We start from the raw sequence: 23,983 nt of genomic DNA on the forward strand, positions 1-23,983 counted from the left end.
GCAACAAAGGTCCATCTAGTCAAAGCTATGGTTTTTCCAGTGGTCATATATGGATGTGAGAGTTGGACTGTGAAGAAAGCTGAGCGCCGAAGAATTGATGCTTTTGAACTGTGGTGTTGGAGAAGACTCTTGAGAGTCCATTGGACTGCAAGGAGATCCAACCAGTCCATTCTGAAGGAGATCAGTCCTGGGTGTTCTTTGGAAGGACAGATGCTAAAGCTGAAACTCTAATACTTTGGCAACCTCATGAGAAGAGTTGAGTCACTGGAAAAGACCCTGATGCTGGGAGGGATTTTGGGGGCAGGAGGAGAAGGGGACAACAGAGGATGAGATGGCTGGATGGCATCACCAACTCAATGGACATGAGTTTGAGTGAACTCCGGTAGTTGGTGATGGACAGGGAGGCCTGGCGTGCTGCAATTCACGGGGTCGCAAGAGTCGGACACGACTGAGCCACTGAACTGAACTGAACTGAACTGAATCTTCAATCTACTGAAAGTCTTTGACACAACAGTTTGTTTTTTTACATAAGGATAAAGGGAAAAAAGAATTTTTAACACAATGTATGATAATAAGTTAACATTCCTCAGTGAAAGCCTTATTTTCTACGCTAACATTTAAGCTGATTATCCTGTTGTTCAGTCTCTAAGTTGTGTCTGACTCTCTGCGACCCTTTGATTACCTTTAATTATCCTGTATCCCACTAATGATTTTTTTAAGCAAAACATCAAATGGACAGTTTAAAAAATAGACAAGAGTCACGTTTCTTGTTTATAAGAAGCAAGGCTCCCAAAAAACAAAGTAAAACACACTTCTAATATACCTAAATGAACTTTTGGTGGGGGGGCGGTTAAAATTACTTCAGTTTCAAGCCTAAAGAAAACCTTGTGGATAAGTTGTAAACTTACGAAAACTGAGGTTAAAATACAAATGCTGACAACCAGTCTTTAGCAGATGAATGAAGCCTATATGAACCTTGTAGAAATAGGGGCTGAAGGTTACTCTTTCACTCTTGGAAAAGTTTAAATGTCAACATTTGTTGAGTTTCTAAAGTCTTCATTTCCTCCTTGAACTAAATTGGCATCTTAAAAGGGATTGAGAACAGCAGACAAAAGTTTAAGTATAAAAGAGCACAGCCGACTACAGGGTCAAACTATCCGAGGTAATTAAAGGATACTCCATTAAAGAGTAGACCTAATAAAGAATTAAAACCGCACCATTCTTAGTTATTAGTAGAACCACCTTTTCACACCACAGCACAGTCAAATCAGTGGGGTGATTTTAAATGAATAACTGTGTTTTGACAAGCAAATAAAATATCACAGTACACAGTCAGGAAAATCCTTAACTAATATTAATGATTTTTAGGAGCATTTCAGCCCTAAATAAATGGCAAAATCTTAACCATGTATTTATTAACATCCATTTTCAGACAAGCAAATCCAACCATAAAAACAACAAAAAGTTCTTTAACTATCTTTTCTTCTGGACAACCTTCCTATGGAAGTCTGGTACATATAACCAACAAGACAGACAAGGATATGGAGAAAGTTTAACCCTCACACACTGCAGGTGGAGAGGTAAAAAGGCACAGCCACTTTGGAAAACAGTCTGGCAGTTCCTCTAACGGTTAAACTAATGACTTAAAAAAAAATAGATTCTTAAGTCTTAAATTAATCCCTTAATGGACTATCTCTTAACCATAAGATCCAGCAATTTCACTCCAAGGAATATATCCAAGAGAAATGAAAACATATGCACACAAAAACATGTACATGAATGTTCATGGCACACTATTCATAATAGCCAAAAAACGGAAATAACCCAAACGTCCATCAACTGAAAGAATGAATAGACAAAATGAAGTATATCCATACAATGGAATATTATTTGGCAATAAGAAGAAATGAAGTTCAGATACAGGAACGAACCTTATAACCATTATGCCAAGTGAAAGCAGCCAATCACAAAGGACCACAGACTGTATGATTCCATTTATACTAAGTGTTCAGATCTGGTGAAATATAATCGAGACAAAAAGTAGATTAATGGTTGCCTGGCACTGAAAGGGGGCTTCCTGGGTGGCTCAGTGATAAAGAACCCAGCTGCAATGCAGGAGATGTGGGTTCGAACTCTGGGTAGGGAAGATCCCTGGAGAAGGAAATGGCAACCCCCTCCAGTATTCTTGTCTGGGAAATCCCATGGACAGAGGAGCCTGGTGGGCTACAGTCCATGGGGTTGCAAAGAGTCAGACCAACTTAGCAACTAAACAATAGGCACCGAGAGAAGGGGGTGAATTTTGAGGGTGAAAGCTAAGGGGTAAGGGTTTTTTGGTTTTGTTTTTTGAGGTAATGAAAATGTTTGAAAATTGATAGTGGTAATGGTTTCACATTTCTATAAATACACCTGGAGTCACTGAATTGCATATCTTAATTGAGTAAATTGTCTGTTGTGAGAATTATATCTCAATAAAGCTGTTTAAAAAAATCCAGTGTACTCTTGCTCAATACAGGAAGTACTTACACACATGGGGCTGCACTGCTGCTGCATACACTGTTACTGGGTACAGAAGAGCAGCAAACACAATCCTGCCCTCCAGAGCTTCCTGATCATCTACAGAAAGGATCAGGGTACCGTTTTCTCTCTCTAAGTTCCAAATCTCTTATCTCATATATTTCTTTAGTTAAGTGACAAAAGACCAGTCTACAAACATGTTTATAGGATGATTATTTAAATAGTGATCTGAACTAGGTCTATATATAACAACATCTTTATGGCAGATCTTAAAATTATCTGCTGTGTGAAAAGTAAGTTCAGAACAATAATGATTAGTATGATTCAACTTTTGTAAAAGTCATAAAAATCAATACGGTATGCTTTCTACAGGTAAATATGCATGCAAGTGGGTTAAGTACAGTATTTTTAAAATCTAGGTGGATACATACCCAAGCTTCTCCTAACAATGATAGTCCTATTATAAAAGTATGCACGTGTTCTGAAAATTAATCATTAAAAAAACACTAATCCTAAAGGAAAAGAAATATCATCTCCATGCACATAGAAGCAACAGTATATGGACTACATATCTTATTATAAAGCTTAGAATTTAGCTTTTAACCTTACTCCTTATGATAAAAAAAAAACCTCTCCTTTTTTGACTAAAAACTACAAATTCAATACTTACAGATATTTAGATAGAAAAAGGAAACTCTGAACAAAATCATGGGGCACATTTACAGTAGAGATAACAGAGAAGAAATCATAGTAAGAACAAAAATAAAAATGTCAGCATAATCCAGAATTAAAATGTCTAAAGAAAGTTTGATGAGCAATAAATATAAGGTTCCTGACTTTTACTGTTTTGAAGAGAGCATTAATTAATTGGTAAGAAACAAATCCTTGCCGACAGGAAACAGTATAACAAAACTCTTACTGCAGACCCCAATATACTGGTATAAGGATAGGAGGCAGAAGTCTAAATTCCAGTTCTGTCATTTACTGATTGTGGCACAATCATTAGCAAGTCAGTGCTCTATCTGACCTTCAGTTATTTTTGGCCATGCTACACACGGCTTGTGGGATTTCAGTTCCCAAACCAGGGATTGAACCTGTACCCCTGCAGTGGAAGCTTGGAGTCCTAACCACTGGACCATCAGGGAATTCCCTGATCTTCAGTTTACTCGTCTGTGGAAAGCTAGGCAGGGAACTCCCTGGTAGTCCAGTGGTTAGGACTCTGAGTTTCCACTGCAGGGGGCACAGGTTCAATCCCTGGCCAAGGAACTAAAATCCTGCATGGCATGGCCAAAAAAAAAAAAAGGCCAGGCAGACATCACTAATGCCCTTTATGTCCCATCAAGGGCTAGAATTTAAGACAGTAATATTAAGTTTATATAATCAATCGCCCTACCTCCCACACACACAGATTTTAGCTGCTTCAAATTTCCACCTGTCTGACTGGGGAAAGACAGTTGGGAGGTTTCCCACCAAGGCCTGGCAATCTCATCTGTTCACCTTTCAATTCCAAAAATCACAATACTAACCTTTGGTAAAACCCATGTAAAAGACCTAGCTAGGTTACTGTTACTTACATCCCTAAAACACATTATTTTCCAAGGCACACAGCCCATGGCTCAGAATTAAACATCAAACTTTAAATGGACTGTGCCTTCCATTAAAGCATATTAAAGCCAATATAAAACTTGTATCTTGATATCTGTGAAGAGTACCAAAAACTATATCACTTAACAGTTTGTTTTTTCTTCTGATTTACTTTTGAAGTAAAACATAGACTCAAACTTAGCACTATAAAAATTAATCTCACTTACTTGCATTTCCTGAATGGGAAAGAATGGGATGGCCCAGTGGCGTGACCAATAGAAAAATGACTGAGAACAGCTGATACCAACAGTTTAAAATCACACTGGTATGGGACTGAATCACTGAATCCCTGTATGGAACTAGGCAAATCACTTAAGCACTATGAGCTCTGGTCTTCTCATCTGTGATAAAAAAGGAAAAACCACCCACCTCAGAGATATTGTAAGGATTAAATAATAGTATATATCAGAAAGGTGTAGAATAGTGCCTGAAATAAAGTTGGCGCTCAATGGGAGTATGGGAAGATAAGAATGGACCATCCTTAACACTGAACTTTAACCAACCAAACCAACAAGTTTTAACTACCCTATTACAACAAAATAGTTTGCCCCCACAGAGGCCCAATTATTCAGCAAGTCACAATACTGAAGTTCTAACTAAAAGGCAAAAGGTTTTGAACATGATCTAAATAAAAAATGAAAGTTACGACCAACCTAGATAGCATATTCAAAAGCAGAGACATTATTTTGCCAATATAGGTCCATCTAGTCAAGACTATGGTTTTTCCAGTGGTCAAGTGTGGATGTGAGAGTTGGACTGCGAAGAAAGCTGAGCGCCGAAGAACTGATGCTTTTGAACTGTGGTGTTGGAGAAGACTCTTGAGAGTCCCTTGGACTGCAAGGGGGTCCCATGTTCTTTAGTCCTTTGTACCTTAATGAAATGGCAATACAAAACAACTTCTATTACAAGGATCTCTAAGAAATATTCTCACTCTTCTGTTCTTAGGGAACATTTCTGTATTTATACTATTTGATGCTACTGCAAATTGTATTGCTTTTCAAATTTCAATTGCCAGTTATACATTCCAAGTGTAAAGAAACACAATTGATGTGTTGCATAAATTCAACTTGTAGTCTAGCTAAACTTAAACTCTAGCCATTTTTTAAAAAAATCAGTTACTCAGAACATTCTAATGCATAATCATGTCATCTGTAAGACATCTAAAAATAAACATAATTTTATTTTTCCTTTCCAATCTATAAGCTTATTCCTTTTATTTGCCTTACTGCACCTGGCTAGGATCTTCAGAACATGCTGTAAAGAAGTTGTGAATTGACTTGTTCTGGACATTGAGTTGAAAGCACTCAATCTTCCACCATTTAAGTGCGAGATTCAATGTAGGTTTTTAATAGACATCTTTTATCAGATTGACAACGTTCCCTTCTATTCACAGCCAGCTGAGAGCTTTTATCACAAACTAGTGCTAAACTTCTTTCAAGTGCTTTTTATGCACCTATTACAAGATTATTTAGCTTTTTGCCTTTATTTCATTAATATGGTAGCTAACACTGACTTTGAATGTTCAACCTACCTTGCAACTGGGGTTAAGCCCAATTAGTCATGATGTATCATATAGGATAAAACATATAAAGAGCTAGATTCAATTTACTAATATTTTGTTAATGAGTTTTACATATATATTCATAAAGGATACTGAGATATAGTTTTCTTTTTTCGTAACATTTTTACCTGGTTTGGTATCAAGGTAACACTGGTGGCGTGTTTCTAAAATTTGTGAAAATTCTGTTATTATTTCTGCCTTAAATGTTTGATAGAATTCACCAATAAAGTCACATGGGCCTGGACTTCTGTTTGTGGAAATGCTTTTAATTACAAACCCATATTTTTTTTTAATGAATATAGGATTATTCAGGGTTGCTTTCTATTTCATTTATTTCAACTCTTTATTTCTCTCCTACTTAGTTTGTTCTTTTTCTAACTTCTTAAAGGGGAAGCTTGGGTCATTCATTGATTTTAGACATTTCTTTAGCAGTTATATGTTTCCTCCTAATGCACTGCTTTAGCCGCATACCACAAGTTTTGACAGACTGGGTTTCATTTTCAATCAGGTCAAAGATTTTCTAGTTTGCCTTGTGAATTCTTCTTTAAAGTTTATTTTGAAGTATGTTTCTTAACTTCCAAATACCTGGGAGATTTTCCAGGTATCTTTTTAATTTCACTGTAGTCAGAGTACTCTCTATATAATTTTAATCCTTTTAAATGTGTTGAAATATGTTTTATATCCCAGGACACAGTCTGTTTTGGTAAATCTTCCATGTGCGCTTGCAAAGTATGTGGGTAGAGTGTTCTGTCAATTAGGTACAGTTCATTCACAGTGTTGTCTAAACCTTTTATATCCTTCTTGATTTTTTCTTGCCTGCTTGTTCTATCCATTATTGAGAACACTGCAATTTCCAACTACAACTGTGGATTTGCCCAGTGCTCCTTTCAATTGTCAGTTTTTGCTTCACTCTGTTATTGGACGTGTAACATTTACAATTGCTGAGTTTTCTCAATGAATTGATCCTTTTTTCATTATGAAATGCCCTTTACCCCTTGTAATATTTTCCTTGTTCTGAAGTGTCCTTTGTCTAATACAATATAGGCACTCCAATATTTTTATATTTACTGTTTATACGGTATCTTTTTTCATCTTTTTAAATATAAAGATACAGGTTACAAATAAGGTGGGTATCTAACTGGTTAGATCACAGTGATCTAACCTGGCACTCTTCATTGAAGTGCTAGACCATTTATAATACATTTACTTATCATGTATTTGAGTTAAAATGTACTATGTTACTTTTTTTCCTAGCTTTTGTTTCTTTTCTTCTTCCCCATCTTTCTTTAGAACTGTGAAACATATTTGTTTCAAGTATTTCATTTAATCTATTTTATCATTAGCTATTATCTGTTTTGTTATTTTCTTAGTGGTATACATATTTAACTTATCATAGTCAACTTCCAAATAGTCTATGGGAAAAGAATCTAAAACACAGAGGATATATGTATATTAATATAACTGATTCACTTTGCTATACTTCTAAAACTAACACAACATTGAAAATCAACCATACTCCAATAAAAAAAAAAATTTACTGTCAAAGATTTGTTAGTAAAAGCAAATTCCCATTTATAGCAAATATCACTACAAAAAGTTCTGTAAGGACAGCCCATAATAAAAGTTTTGTTCTAAATTTCTATTTCAGAAATAAAGAAAACTTTGAAGAACTAGATAAAATAAGGTATCTACAACAAATAATTCTATGTAACAAACGGCTCCTCAGGTTTTATTCCAGAATATGTTAATGATTTTTTAAAAAAGTTTCCTAATTGAGTGCTACCAACAGACAAGACCTTTAACTCTTGCTCCAGGGTCTAGCATGATATATAGGTTCACCATACTTTCCCCTATATGAAATATTTTAAATAATCCCTAGAAAAATCCTCTTTCAAAACAAGCCACCAAATAACAACATAGTATCAAAAAAAAAGATTTTACATAATATCACCAACTATCTCTAAATTAAACCTTTTAACTTTCTAATTCATATGGAGACTTCCTGTTTTTTTCTCCAGAACATACAGAATTGTGACTTTCAATAATATGTATACTATAATTGCAAATTAACTCCATTATCCCATGATATGAAAGCTCTAAGGAATCTGTTATGGTGAGCATTTACTTGTAACAAAACTTGCGACAGAACTTAATACTGGTCCTCAACAAAATCTCTGAATGTGTACTATTAACACACAGAACTCAAAAGACCCTTGGAAGCTATCTGATATAGAGTAGAGATCTGTTTCTTAGTTAAGTCCCAAAAATAATAATGGGGTCCTGAACTATTGTTCACCTATACAGCCTATTTAAAATGTCAAATTGACTGGACTTCAGTTAAAATTTCATCAACTAAGTATAGATGAAAAGATTAATTCTATGTAGTAAAACTGACCTCATACTGTTCTAAAGCTCTAATTAACAAAATTGGGGAAATAAGGTATTGCTTAATAAATTCAGTTTAATAGAAAACAGGTTTTTTAAAACATGGCCTCCCAGGGAGTGAAACGAAAAATAATAAAAGATTGGGAATTGGATTTAGACCATTCTCCTGCACAGTAACTTTCCATACAACATCTCTAATGATTACTTACATGCTTCTACTCAAATATTTCCATAAAAGAGAAATATCATACAAAGCAACATGTTCTAATTTGAAACAACTAACTGCCAGATAATGCTTTTTAACCCTATTTTGAATCACTGAACTTTTAAAGAATGCAGCAAAAAATGTGGACCTGTCTTCTAGGGAAAAGACACAGCCATAAACACATATAAACAAATTTTTACCTATTATTTTACAAGGTTCAAGAACCCTAGCATCTGTCCACATACTCCTTTAAATAACTCCCTTAACATACTTAACTACGGGGAACAAATGTTTTCATTCATTGATGGAGAAATATAGTTATATTCCTATTCTCTATGGAGAGGACTGTGGCTGTAACTACAAAAATTACACATGTTCATATCCTTTGACCCAGTAATTCTACTTCTAGGGGCTTATCCAGTAAACATGTGTGAAATGACATTCTGTACAAGGCTATTCACTGAAGCATTGTTTATGTCAGTAAAACACTTTTTCATCTAAGTGTCCATAGACAAGAAAAGGGTTAAATTATGGTTCAGCTGTACAATGGAATATTAAACAGCCTTGAAAAAAGAGAAGGAAGTTCTATATGTACTAAAACAATTTCTAAAATATTTTAAACACAAAAAGGAAAATACACAATAATATATATAACGTACTCATTGTATTTTTTTTTAAAGGAGTGGGTGAATATACATACATATTTGCACATGCACACACATGCATAATATATCATCATGTATGATATATACACACACATAAATAAAATACAATAAACTGCTAATAGTTGTCTCCAGGGAAGAAAACCAAACGGATATAGGAAAAGCATAGCAGGGACTTCCCTGGTGGTCCAGTGGTTAAGACTCCACGCTTCTACTGCAGGGGGCACAGGTTCCATCCCTGGTCGTGGAACTAAGATCACCCATGCTGCAGGGTGTGACCAGAAAAAAAAGGAAAAGGGTAGCAGAGATGTTTCACTGTGTATCTTTAAAATCTTTTGAATATTGTACTATGTAAATATATCACCTAATCAAAATTAATTCTTAAAAACCAACTCTGCCTTAGATCCTAAGCAGTTTTGCTAAGCTTTAAAACCAAGCTATTCTATACTATCATTCTGCAACTTATTCATAATATTTTATCAGAATTTTTCTGAGGTGTTTAGCTACAGTGATCCTACTGCAAAACAAAAACTTTCGTCCTTCCACACACAATCTGACCTCTGAGCAAATTATTTTCTAAGCTCTCTTCTTTTAGGCTCATAATGCCTTCATATCACCATATTGTTTTTAATGGAGGGAGTAAATATACATACGTGCTTGTGCCCCTTCTTTTAGGCTCATAACACCTTCACATCTCTATATCCACCATCAGCTGTGTGCCATAGACATACGGGTCCATTCCTGCCTTATTATATAAGTGCCCCAAGTGTATGTAGTACATCTGGTTGATTTTTTTTTTTTAATCCTCCATAACATCTACACACAATACAGACTTACTAAGGGTCAGCTGAACTCAAAACAAACAAACAGTAAATAAATAAAGAGTTAGCAGAACTCAACTGCTGAAAAATGGGGGCACTAAAATTTCAATATAGCTATCATGTCCCTTTCCCTTCACCTCATCCAGATTATCACACAGCAGGTCAAACAGCTTTTCAGAAGTTGATGGAATACTTTGTGCCTTGATTCGATAATGGAACTTGGACAAGTGAGTTTTGGTTTAATGCTAGTGGTTTCTGCCAAATTTGGACATTAAATCTGCCTGCTAAAGTTATGGCTCAGAGGTTAAAGCGTCTGCCTGAAATGCGGGAGACCTGGGTTCAATCCCTGGGTTGGGAAGATCCCCTGGAGAAGGAAATGGCAACCCACTCCAGTACTCTTGCCTGGAGAATCCCATGGAGGGAGGAGCCTGGTAGGCTACAGTCCATGGGGTCGCAAAGAGTCGGACACGACTGAATGGGTGTACAATAAAAGTTAATTAATATAACAAAACATCCCGAACTAGAGGCATCTTCATCTGAGATTAGCTGGGCTTTCAGATTATATTTTAATTTCACAATTAATCCTTAGTATTCCTCTGGAGACAGACAAAACAGGAATTAAATCAACACCAACTCCGGCAACAGTCTATGCAATGAAAGTCACATGTTTACTTTTTTTTTTTTAACAGAATTTAAATCAATTTTATTTAATTTATGTATATATCTTATTTTTAATTAATTTAAATTTAAAATGAATTAAAATTTCTTATAAATGAATATTATATGTCATAGTAATATTTGCATCGTTTTGACCACTAAACCAAAAAGGGAACCATTTCCCGGAATTAATGCTTATTTCAAATACATCAGGTGATGTATCAGGCTCCACTTTCCCCTCTCTGGAGACATAAATCCTCTCAGGTGCTGTGATCCTCTACAACACTCTGGGCTGTTGGCTCCCTAGGCCTTGTCCTGAAAATTTTCTTGACTTTTCTCCTTTGTTGGATCATCTGCTTCCTTAATATGCTGGCTTTCTCTTTTATGATTTTCTGTTTGGTGTTTATGGACTGTATCTTCTAGAAGCTTCTTGAGAAAGGACGCATGAACGGAAATAGTTGATACTATGTATCAGCCTGGGTCTAGTCAGGAGACTGAAACCACATCTGGGGTACTCCCTTCCCAAAGGCTGAGATTCAGACATACTGGAGAGACTATGGCTTGGCTGCTGGTGGCAGAGAAGTTCACCGGGTGCCCTGGGCTGCAGTTGGTGTCCACTGGCATGCTGAGAAAGCTTGCTTTACAGCAAATGATAGTGGGTCTTCTGTGTGCTCCTGGACGCTTCGTCATCAACTGAACACAATACAAGCTGGGAACAAGAGGAGCCCCTTCATTTGCTACCTTGCAATCTCTCTCCAAGTCACGTCTGACTCTTTGTGACCCCATGGACTGTAGCCTGCCAGACCCCTCTGTCCGTGGGATTTTCAGGCAAGAATACTGGAGTGGGTTCCCATTTCCTTCTCCATGAAAGTCACATATTTACTCTTTATAAAAGCAAAGTTATCACACAGGTCACAACTATTAGAACAGATACCATCACCTTGTTATCTTTATATAAGCAACATTAACAGTCTTCATCAGACAAAACTGGTTAAAATGGGCTTCCCAAGTGGCTCAGTGGTAAAGAATCCATCTGCCAATGCAGTAGCCGCACAAGACATAGGTTCGATTCCTGGGTTGGGAAGATTCCCTGGAAGAGGAAATGGCAACTCACTCCAGTATTTTTTGTTGGGATAATCCCATGGACAGAGGAGTCTGATGGGCTATGTCCATGGTGTCACAGAGTCAGACATGACTGAGTGACTGAGCATGCATACGCTGTTAAATTCTAATACAGCAGGTGGTTCAGTGGCTAAGACTCTGTGCTCCCAACACAGAGGGCCTGGCTTCAACCCCTGGTCAGGGAACTAGATCCCACATGCCACATCTAAAAGTTCGCATACCGCAACTAAGATCTGGGGCAGACTTATAAATAAATATTTAAATAAATAAAGTTATCTGTTTTTAAAAAATTCGAGTACAGCAAATCTGGATAGCCCCTTGCTGTTATCATTTTAAAATTAAACTATGGTTTGGTTAAAATAAAAAGCTATCCTATGTAACTCACCAAGTTACTTAGTTCTTCAACTTCCTGGGCCAATAATACTATTTGCAAAAAATAACTGCAATTTGAGTATTATTACCAGTCCCTCTGTAGAAGCTAACAAAATTTTTTAAGACTTTTAAGGCTTTTGCTAAGGGTAGACTAAAAGAAAAACAATCACAATTTTCTGACTGTACTTTGTCAACAATATAGGATGAGAGGAGGTCAAGCTTCAACAAAGAGTTGAATTAAGATGCAATCATTCCCCTTCCATACATACACTCAAAATAACTGAAAGTGGGAACTCAAACAGCATTTGTACACCCATGTTCACAGCAGCATTATGCACAGTAGCCAAAAGCTAGAAGCGACCAAAGTGACTAATGACAGACACATGGATGAATAAAATATGGTACGTGTAATACTACTCAGCCTTAAAAAGGAAGGAAATTCTGATGCTACAACATGGATGAATCTTGAGGAATATTATGCTAAATGAACTAAGCCAGTTACAAAACAGACAAATATTGTATGAGTCCACTTATATGAGATTTCTAGAGCAGTCAAATTCATGTAAACAGAAAGTAGAATGATTGTTGCCAGGGACTAAGGGAAGATGTAAATGTGCAGTTATGGTTTAATGAGTATAGTTTCATTTTTGCAAGATGAAGAAGTTCTTGAGAGGGATCACAATGATGACTGCAAAACAAAGTAAATGTACTATACACTCAAAAATGGTTAGAATAGTAAATTTTTTTATGTATATATTTACTACTCCCTTCAGGATCACAGCCTTGTCATGGCAAAGGGGCTTGCATAACTCAATGAAGCTATGAGCCATGTCATACAGGGCCACCCAAGACAGATGGGTCATAGTGAAGCGTTCTGACAAAATGTGGTCCACTGGAGAAGGAAATATCAACCCACTCCAGTATTCTTTCCTGGAGAACTCCATGAACAGTATGAAAAGGCAAAAAAATATGTCACTGGAAGATGAGCCCTCCAGGTCAGAAGGTGTCCAGTAGGCTACTGGGGAAGAGTGGAGGGCAATTACCAATAGCTCTAGAAAGAATGAAGTGGCTGGGACATAGTGGAAATGATGCTCAGTTGTGGATGTGTCTGGTGCTGTAAGTAAAGTCCAATGCTGTATAGAACAATATTGCACAGGAACCTGGAATGTTAGGTCCATGAATCAAGGTAAACTGGATGTGGTCAAGCAGGAGATGGCAAGACTGAATATCAACAGCTTAGGAATCAGGGAACTAAAATGGACAGGAATGGGTAAATTTAATTCAGATGGCCATTATACCTACTACATGGGCAAGAATCCCTTAGATGAAATGGGATAGCCCTCATAGGCAAGAGAAGAGTCTGAAATATAGCATATTTGGGTGCAACCTCAAAAACAAGAGAATGATCTCAGTTCATTTCCAAGGCAAATCATTCAACATCAAAGCAATCCAAGTCTATGCCCCAACTACTGATGCCAAATAAATTGAAGCTGACCAGTTCTAGTAAGACCTACCACAGCTTTTAGAACCACTCTGATGTCAGAAAGTAAAGAGGAACTAAACAGCCTCTTGGAAACGAAGATCATGGCATCCGGTCCCATCACTTCATGGCAAATATTAACAGAAAGGGAAAAAGTGGAAGCAGTGACAGATTTTATTTTCTTGGGCTCCAAAATCACTGCAGATGGTGATTGCAGCCATGAAATTAAGACACTTGCTTCTTGGAAGGAAAGCTATGACAAAACTAGACAGCATATTAAAAAGCAGAAATATCACTTTGCTGATAAAGATTCATATAGTCAAAGCTATGGTTTTTCCAGTAGTTGTGTACAAATGTGAAGAGCTGGACCATAAAGAAGGCCGAGCACCAAAGAACTGATGCTTTCAAACTGGTACTGTGGAAGACTTTTGAGAGTCCCTTGGATTAAAAGGAGATCAAACCAGTCAATACTAAAGGAAATCAACCCTGAAAACTCATTGGAAGGACTGATGCTGAAGCTCCAATACTTTGGCCACCTGATACTAAGAGCCGACTCACTGGAAAAGACCCTAATGCTAGGAATGACTGAAGGCAAAAGGAGAAGGGGGCGGCAGAGGATGAGATGGTTAGACAGCATCAGCAACTCAATGGACAGGAATTGGAGCAAATTCCAGGAAACACTGGAGGACAGAGGAGCCTGGTGTGCTGCAGCAGTCCACGGGGTGGCAAAGAGGTGGACATGACTTAGCAACTAGACAAAAAGAACTCATTTACTACAATTTTAATGAGGGTGAAGTTCAGTAAAGGAAACCACAAAGCCCAGGACCTGCCCAATGAGATGATTCTGGGAAATTTTACCTTCTACTTTAAACAAGTAGCACAGCGCTATCCTTTGAGGATAAGAGCCACCTAAAAATAAACCAACCCTCAACAAAACTCAATGGATAGAAGCATGCAGATTAGACAAATTTAAAGAGAAAATAAATAAGGGGAAGGTATAAGAAGAAATAAAAAAGTGGATGGAAATTTCAGAATGAACCTACTCAGTATTCAGCCCTGGGAAATAAAAGACCAGCAATACAGAAAACAAGGTAAAAGGCAGAGAAAATAAAGTAAGAAAGTCTAACATATGTTTAAATAGAGTGCAAGAAGAAGACAGAGAGTAAGGCAGAGGCAATATATGCAAAGACAATGGCTGAGAATTCGAAAACTGATGAAAACCAGCAACCCACAGATTTAAGACATCCAATAAATTCCAAGCAGAATAAATCAAAATAATTCAACAACTCACAGAAATATGCATACAGATGTTTATAGCAGCTTTATCCATAATGCTAAAACTTGGAAGCAACCAAGACATCCTTTAGTAGGTGAACAGACAAATAAGATGTGGCACAGGGACCTCCCTGGTGGTCCAGCGGTTAAGAATCTATCTTGCAATGCAGGCATGCAGAGTCGATCCCTGGTTAGGGAACCAAGATCCCACGTGCCTCAGAGCAACTAAGCCTGAGCGCCACAACCACTGAGTCTGTGCGCTGCGATGAAAGATCCACATCCACAAGGATGATTGATCCTGCCAAAATTCAGACCTGACACAGACATACAAGCAAATAAGTCTTTAAACTAGGGGCACGCTGCAGTACACGGGGTCGCAAAGAGCTGGATACGACTCAGCGACTGAGCAACAACAGCAGCCAGACAGTGAAATACTACTCAGGGCTTTAGGGAAAAAAAGAGCTTACACACCATGAAAAGACACAGAGAAAACTCAAATGAATATTACTAAGTGAAAGAAGCCAATCTGAAAAGGCTACATATTGTATGATTCCAACTATTTCAACTATATGACATTCCAGGAAAGAGAAAACTATGGGGACAGTAAAAAGCTCAGTAGTGGGCTAGGGGAGGAGGCAGGGATGAACAGTTGGAGCATAGAGGATTTTACGCCAGTAAAACTTTGTATGATACTATAATAAATACATATCGTTATATACTTGACTAAATCCGTAGAATATACACCACCAAGAGTGAACCCTAATGTATGCTATGGGCTTTGGATGGTAACGTATTGTCAATGCAGGTTCATCACCTCTCAAAATGTGCAGAGGCAGGAGTATCTGGAAGTCTCCATACCTTCCACTCCATTATGTTGTGAGACTAAAACCGCTCCAAAAACTAAAATCTACTTATTTTATGTGTACGTTCATGTTCCTCCAAAATATTCAGGTGTAAATAATCCAACCTAGACATATCTCTCGTCTCTACACTGTAGTGCAGAATATCAAAGACAAAGAGAAAATCTCGAAAACAGGCAAAAAAAATGATTACATGCAACAGCATGGCAGTGATAATAAAAGTGAGATCAAGGAAATCAGTGGACAACAGTAAATCATGTACTAAAAGAACACAGCAGGCCAACCTAGAATCCTAAACCCGGCAAAATACCACCATTCAAGAACAAAACTCCAAATAGACATTTTAAAGCAGACACAATGGGAAGACAATTACTGGTAGACCCACACTAGACAAATTCCAAAGGATGTATTTCAGCAAAAGAAAGAGTATTCCAGATGGAAGGTCAGAGATGTGAAAAGGAACGAACAACAAAGAAAATGGTAAACACAACACAGGTAAACATGTAGGTGAGGCTAAATGAATGTAACTACAAAACAGACCCAATAAAATCTGTGTTCTTAAAAACGCACATATACAAATGGTTAACACGTGACTCTTTCATTTATCAAAACCCACAGAACTATACAACACAAAGAGTAAATCCTAATGTTAAACTAAGGACTTTCCTTAATAATAAAGGTATCAATACTCATTGATCAACTGTAACAAGTCTACCACATTAATGTAACACGTTAATAATGGGGAAACTGGAGAGATGGGATAGTAGTATATGACAACTCTGTACTAACTGCTCAATTTTCTGTAAAATAAAGTCTACTAATTAAATATACATACATGTACAATTAAATATAGAACAGCAGCATGTGAAGTGGGAGAGGAATAATGAAGTTAAAGGTTCAAGGCCCTTGTATTGACAAAAAGGAGGGCAGAGGTATTGATTAACATCAATCCTTGATATAAAGAATCCATACTGTAATTTCTGTGGTAATAAAACAGTACATAACTTTCTAACTAGAAAAGAGGAAAAATGGAATGCTAAAAAACAAATAGCTGGCAAAATTTTGAGGGTGGGGGAAATAGAATGAGAATTTTATCTTTTATTATAGATAATAAATGAAAAAAATTTCAGTGGAAAGTAGAAGAATCATAAGAGAGATTTTGAAAGAAACCTAAGAAAAATTTAAAGCCCAAATACTTCCCCAGTGGCTCAGCAGTAAAGAATCTGCTTGCAATGTAGGAGACTTGCAGGAGATACGAGTTCGATCCCTAACTCAAGAAGATACCCTGCAGTAGGAAATGGCAACTCACTCCAGTATTCTTGCGTGGAAAATCCCACGGACAGAGGAGCCTTGTGGGCTACATACAACCATGAGGTTGCAAAAAGTTGGACATGACTGAGTGACGAAACAACAATACAAATATGTCATTACATTAAATGCAATTTCAGCCTAGAGTTTGGAAACTACATTAAAACAAGAAACATGCCTATTTGGATGACCACTGTTTTTAATTCAACTCTTTCCCAATTCGACAAGGATTTATTCAGTATATACAATGTGCTGAGCATTTGAAAGTCAGAAATAAAGGCAATATCCATGTTCTCAAGGAGACTAACAGGGAGAACAAATGTGTTACAATAAAGACAGGTCATCAGGTGCTAATAAGATAATACAACTAGATTGGTGAGGCTATCCAGAAAAGCTATACAGAAGGGATATCTGAATTATGCCTTGAAGAGTAAACTGAAAGTTCATGTGACAAATGAAAAGGAGCAGTGGAGGAGACAGCAGTACAGTCAGGAGGCCAGCCATGGTTTGAGCCAGCAGCACACAGCAGTGGGCGAGTAGACAGCAATCCAGGAAGCTAAAAAGTCAGGAGTTTTAACTCCACCCAGTAGACAATGTGAAGCCTTTAAAGTAAGGGAGTAAAAAACACTACTGGTATTTTTAGAAATATAACTGGTAGCAGTTTACAAAAAGATGAATGAGGTGGGAGATACTAACTGTTACAGTTATGAATGAGGAAGGTCTGGATTAAGGCAGTAGCAGTGGGGCAGACAAATGCTAGAGGAAGAAGAGAAATGAGCTGATACTTGACTACGTATGAAATGAGGGTAGAATTAAATAAATTTTAAAGTACAGACGGTCCCTGCCTTACAATCGTTCCATTTAACGATTTTTCAACTTTATGATGGTGCAAAAATGATACACATGCAGTGGGAACTACACTTCAAATCTTGAATGTTGATCTTTTCTGGGCTAGTCACATGTGACACAATCCTCTCTCACGCTGCCCAGTGGTGAGGGCAGCACAGCTACCAGTCAGCCATGCCATCCTGAGGGTAAGAGAACCAATACACTCTCAACCGCTCGGTACCCAATCATTCTGCTTTTCACTTTCGGAACAAAAGTCAACAAATGACATGAGATATTCAACACTATTATAAAACAGGCTCTGTGTTGGATGAGTTTGCCCAACCCTAGGTTAACGTAAGTGTTCTGAGCGTGTTTAAGGTAGGCTAGGCTAAGCTATGCTAGGTTAGGTATGTTAAATGTATTTTCAACTTCTGATATTTTCAACTTACAATGGGTTTATCAGGACATAAATAGAGGAAGATTTGTAAATGAAAAGAAGAGAACATAAAGGCCAACAAACATAACACTAAATATGAGAAGAGTCACTCCTAAAACTGGTCTATGTGTAGACTGTTTTTCAGCATTTATGCTTACTGACCATCTAACTATGTACTAAATGTAAACACCTACACATATTTTTCAAAACTTCCTGCACTGGCATGTGAAAGAGCTAACACGAGGCATCCATGACTGACAGCTTCTAGTTGATACACTTTACTACATGACAGGAGAAAGGCATCAGCTGGTTCAAGATCTTCTCAGAAGTCAGATGTGATCATCTGACTCACATCACATTCACAAATTTATAAAAGATAGGAAATGAGTTTCTTATTGTGCCAAAAGAGGGAGTCCCACTTTCCATGGTTCTCATTTTGCTCTTCTTTTCAACACCATCAACACACTTTTTATTCAATACAACTGAAACCAAGGACATTAATCAAAAAAGTAAGTTATAGTGAGGAATCTTAAAAAAAATACAAACATTTTCTTTGAACTTAAAGTACAGAAATGCTTATTCTGTTGCCAATATTTTGATATAGGCCTGCTGAGTTACAGATCTACTGACTGTAGTTTCACACTGTCTTACACAAACCACACCCATAATGCATCATCTACTATTTCCAGTTTCGATTTCTTTAAAAGTGAAGCAAGAACTTAAAAGATACTTGCCATGTATCTAAATGAAAAATTCTTCCAGGTTAAAAAAAATTCTCTTAATAAATTTTTTATAGTTATCTCCTTATTGCTTCATTTTATATTCAGTCTTTCCAAGGTAGATAAATTAGTTTTCACAGAATCAACAATTCTTTGATTTTATGTCAATGGTTATCACAAGTTTGTATTGAGCCGTATAATTATAACACAAGTGCAAGTTGTCATAAAGTGGTCCTTGGTGAGTCTATAAATCAACTGGTGGGAGCAATGAATGCACTGGGCATCAGTTAGCACGTCTCATAAAAAGAGAAGGAATGTTTATTAAGACTAGTATCCCTGTTATGAAAGATCTAAATTCACTTATTGCTTTTTTTGTACTTAGGACAGTATCTGGCACACAGAAAATACTATGGAAGTATTTGTTACTATATTAGCATTAAAAGTCAACTAGGTACAGATAAATAGTACACACAAGGGCAGAATTCCACCTTTACAGTCTCCAGAATCACAGAGATGAGACTACCTGTATTTAAGTAGTCAAAAGGGGAGAGAGTAGGGAATATAAACTGCTAAGTTCTCATTGAAAACATATGAATACAAGGTAGTCAGTTTCACATTACTGGATTATCTAGCACTTTAAGGAAGAGATCTTAAAAAAAAGAGCAGTGTTCACATGCCAAGTCAATAAGACATGAAGAAGTAGGTTCATAGCCCAATTAACCTATCATCTCAAAAATGCTAAGAGAATGGTTACAGGTCGTCCTAAAAAGTGGCAGCTAGAGTAGAGGAGGAAAGTCAATTACAGCTTCACAGTGCACGTCAGGTTCCTTCCCTCTATTACCCACTCACTGATGACAGAAAACATCAGTCTCTTAAACAAAACCACATGGCACATCCCAAAGTGCATAACAAATGCTTCTGTTTTACCAGTTATTATAAATTAAATATTAAATATAAAATTAATGTGCATAAATGCAATGTGAAAGAAAAATTTTAATTTGTAAATAACCTAAATATAAGCAAAGAGCAACTTAAATACTGCAAGCAATAAATGTGGCGGCATGGCCGTTTTCTCCTAGCCTAAGTTTCGTATCTAATTTGCAGGTGCAAAACCCTCAAGGCAACAGACAGAAGATCTACAATCACCAGGAAGTTCAAAGACTGCGGCTCCTTAAAACATCCTGTCCACTAGGAAAGAATCCACAGTGGCACCGACTTTCTTCCTTCTATGGACATCAAAAAGTACTGAAAATGTTATGAATAGTTAGGAGAAACTCGAGAGACAGCCACGCGGCTGCACCAGCCCCACTAGATGGCACTGTCACAGGAAAGCCACTCTGCTCTCCCACTTACAAGGGCTGAAAGCACTCATGATCTCTGCAAAACTGAAAGCTGTCATCAACACAGCGACATCCTCACTGAGAAATGATGACCCATAATGAGGAGTTCCAGGCTTGAAGGAAGCATCTATCCAAAAGCACCTTTCTTCCCAGGACCAGGGCCCCCGCCCGCTCCTATTTCAAATAAGCGGTCTGAGAGAAACAACGGCTTGCATGCTTAAGAAGTCCTACAAAATGGAGATTTTCTTTTTTCTCTTCCTAACTACACAAAACTAGAGGATAATTACTTGCTTTTTTTCCCCCCAAGTTTCTTTGCTATGGGTAAAAACTCTCCTAGTGGTCCAAGAATAACAGATTTATTGTAATCAATATACTTATCATGACTGGAAACTTCAAAATAACACAATTAATGATACAAAAACATCTGGATAAAAATGAACTTCTTTCTATATATTAAAGCAGAACTCCTATTAAACAGATTAAGTTTTTTACATCTCAGTTACATGATTTTAGCTGGGCCTGGGCAGCAGAATTCACAATGTTACTCATTCCCATAACTTATGCTCTACCCCATGGAAAGTATGCTTGGATACAGCTACCAGGAACCTAAAACCAGAAGGAAAGAAAAGCATTCTAACAAAGCCCAATTAGTTTAAAGTGTATACAATTTGAATACAAACTTACTCTTACACAGTGGGTGAGCATTTGAACAGACAGATTTGGATACAAGATTTTTACTGAATTACCAGCAAAAGTCATTATTAGGCAATCAACTGAATCAGAGATCAATTTAACACTCAAATATACCACTCAAGTACAGTTGAAGCTACTTCACCTAGATCAGAGAATTTAGACATGTAACTAAACATGTAACAACAGCCAGGAGCACAGCTGCTCTAAAGTGCCACAAAAGTCAGTTACTTAATTAGAGAGGCCAAGAAACCAAGAATTTAAAAATGTGTAACATATCCTGTGTTTCTATAGTGCCTTACCACAGATCTAACACAGCTCCCATCCCAGTTATCCTCTATCTATACCACACTCCCCTCTACAGTAAGGGCTTGGAAGCACTGTATTGAGGTGTCCTCCCTAACATCCTGCACAATGCCTAGGAGGCAGCAGATATTCAATGTCTATTGAATGAACAAAGACTATCAAGTTATTCCAGCCCACCAAAATTACGACACTCATCAAAGCAGTTTTTCTAACTAAACTTTGACAAACACCTTCTCTGACCAAAGCATGAGACTAAGATCCAAGTTGCCATGAGAAATAATATTTCTTGGAAAGTACAGGAAGAAGTCAAAGATCAAAAATTCTCTAGTCTCAGGTCCAAGTAAACAACATCTTGGATTGGTGAAGATTTTAAATAAAACATCACAAATATATCTTACATATTGTACTAAAATCATAAATAGGTTTTATATTTTGTTCTAAAGCTCTCCTATCACAGCAGAGGGGTGAGGCAGCAGTTTCATAAAGATGCACAGGAAGCCATAACACTGCCCATGAATGGGGCCTGATCTTATGCTACTGGAACAAAAACAGTGAACAAGAAGGGAAAATAGGAGGAAAGGAAAAGGAGTCTGGGGTACAATCATGAGGAATCTGCTGAACTGCAGATTTGGAGAGGTGACATAGCAGAGGCATGTTTTTCAAAACTCTACACGTAACCATACAAAAAGCCCAGCGTGATGAAGCTATGCCAATACCTTTTCATTAACAGTTTTTGTCTGAGTGACTGAGGAGTTTTGACAAAATGTGGCATAGAATCGAGACACATCCTGTTAGTATCCTTGCAATAGACCCATGGGAAACCTCTCCCACATTAGAGGGTAAAAAGAAGTATGTATTTCCATACAGAGTACCTTCAAGAGTACTGTTAAATGAGTGTAACTGATAGGATTTAAAAGTTCACTGGAACTGTGAGCCAGATCTTCTCCCCTTCAATGTATCTGTATGATCCATCCAGTTTGCTCTTTGTTTTTAAATGTGTTTAAAGTTGGCCATGAGCAGTGTTCATTATCATCATTTTACTCACCTTACTAACACCAACTCCAGTAAACCTGGCCTCTAATAATTCCTGCCGTCGGGGGTCCAGGCTATGCAATTCTTCCATCATTTCTACTGAAAAAGAAAAAGTAGGTTGTGAGACCCTAAAAGCTAAAACATGAAGAACCAATTCTTGGATACAACAAAATGCATAGTAACTATTTCGCAGAATATTCACATACAGGTAAACCTCAAATAAATAGGGCATACAAGTAATAAACCACAAGGCACTATATCAAACAGTAATACATTTAAAGTTACAAAGTGGCTCAAAAGTCTTCTTCTGAGGGTCACTTATTCTTAACTAGTTCTAATTTGACTTTAACAGCAAAAAACCCCCTCAAATCTTTCATATAATCTCTGTAAAAGCTGAGCAAAGCCTAGCTTACAAAAAAAGAAAATTTCTTCTATCAACCTTTGAATTTAGGTAAGTACTTAAGGATACTTCCTTCCCAAACACACAGGAACTGGTTCTTAAACTAAAAATATGAATCATTAATAATAACTTCAAAATAATACAGCATAAATCAGAAGCTACTAATAACTTAAAATAACGCTATTATATTATGCCTCCTTTCTCTGAGGAGCATGAAAAAAGGAATTAATTACTTCATTTTAATAGAGAACCCATGGTAAAACCATCAACCTGCATCCATTCAGGAAATTAGTATGGCTCCATAACCACCCCTTTACAAAATCTTTCTCTGCCACTCCCTGGAGCAGTAGGTTGCTCTAGACATCTGCTTTTAGCACTCCTTCCAAGCAGGGAGGGGCAAGAGGACACCATTTTTAAACTCCTTCCACGACCAATTAATGCACAGGCTACTCTCAGCAAATACCTCCATCGTTTGCAAGAAATCAACTCTTGCAGAACGCACTGGAAACCGCCCAAATATTAAAAGTAGAAAAGGTACATATACCATTACCTACAACCCCTTTGAACATATTACTAAATAGCTACTGGAATGATTGGCATAATTTAAAAGTTCACTGAAAATATGAATTAAACATGCCCCTCTGCAATCTAACAACTCCACAATTTTCAGAAACAACCCCTACAAAGCCTCCAGTTTCATTTCCCTTCCTGGATTGAGAGCCTGGGGCAAAGAGGAATGAAAGGGTGGCAAATTAAAGTTTCACCCACACAGACAAGTGCAGGTTAGAGAGGGAATTAGGATATTCTCAGAAGGGTAGAAAGGTATCTTAGAAAAGAAAAGAGAAAAAGAAAAAAGAGAGATTGAGAGAATGTTTCCCTAAGTGGCCTTCCTCGAGTCTCGCCCTGCCCTAATCGAGGCCGGAATAGCAGAGGTTGCAGCCTCCCTTCAAGCCCCAGGGTCTCTCGGCACGTTTCCTAAACCTCCATCCCCAGGCCTGGCCCGGAAAATGACGCCCCAGCGGTTATTCCATTTAATGTCAACTCATGTTAAGGAAAGATCCACTCAGTTTCATTCCAGCGGGGCCTTGGACTGGGATCCTCCCTGTAGCCCACAGCCGGAAAGCAGGACCGATGGGGCCTGGTCCCGGCGCCCCTCGTCTCCCGCCGGCTCCAAACTTTCCCCAACTCCAGGCCCACCTGTCACGGAGGGAGGGCGGGCGAGCTCTCGGGGGCGCCAGGGAGGCTGCCGGGGCCTCCAGCTGCCCGGGTGCCCCCCTCTCCCCGCCGGCCGCAAGACCCACTCCCAGGCCGGGGCCGCCTGGGCCTCTCCCATCTTCGACCCGGCCCCTCGGCGACCCGCAGCCCT

General features: G+C 37.8%; 1 protein-coding gene across 2 annotated transcripts in view; it reads right to left on the reverse strand.

Moving 5' to 3' along the window:
- The window catches only part of TLK2 (tousled-like kinase 2), a 127,337-nt gene that overhangs the window by 100,734 nt on the left and 2,620 nt on the right, over window positions 1–23,983 (reverse strand). The window contains exon 2 of one of the 2 annotated variants that reach the window (XM_010856463.1): window positions 22,231–22,316. In XM_010856463.1, coding sequence (XP_010854765.1) covers window positions 22,231–22,311 — 81 coding nt within the window. In that variant the 5' untranslated portion in view covers window positions 22,312–22,316. Of the gene's footprint in view, window positions 1–22,230; window positions 22,710–23,983 lie in introns of those variants that run through there. The other variant, XM_010856462.1, reaches the window with a different exon arrangement.

This window comes from Bison bison, unplaced genomic scaffold, assembly GCF_000754665.1.
Source record: "Bison bison bison isolate TAMUID 2011002044 unplaced genomic scaffold, Bison_UMD1.0 scf7180017864371, whole genome shotgun sequence".
NCBI lineage: Eukaryota > Metazoa > Chordata > Mammalia > Artiodactyla > Bovidae > Bison > Bison bison.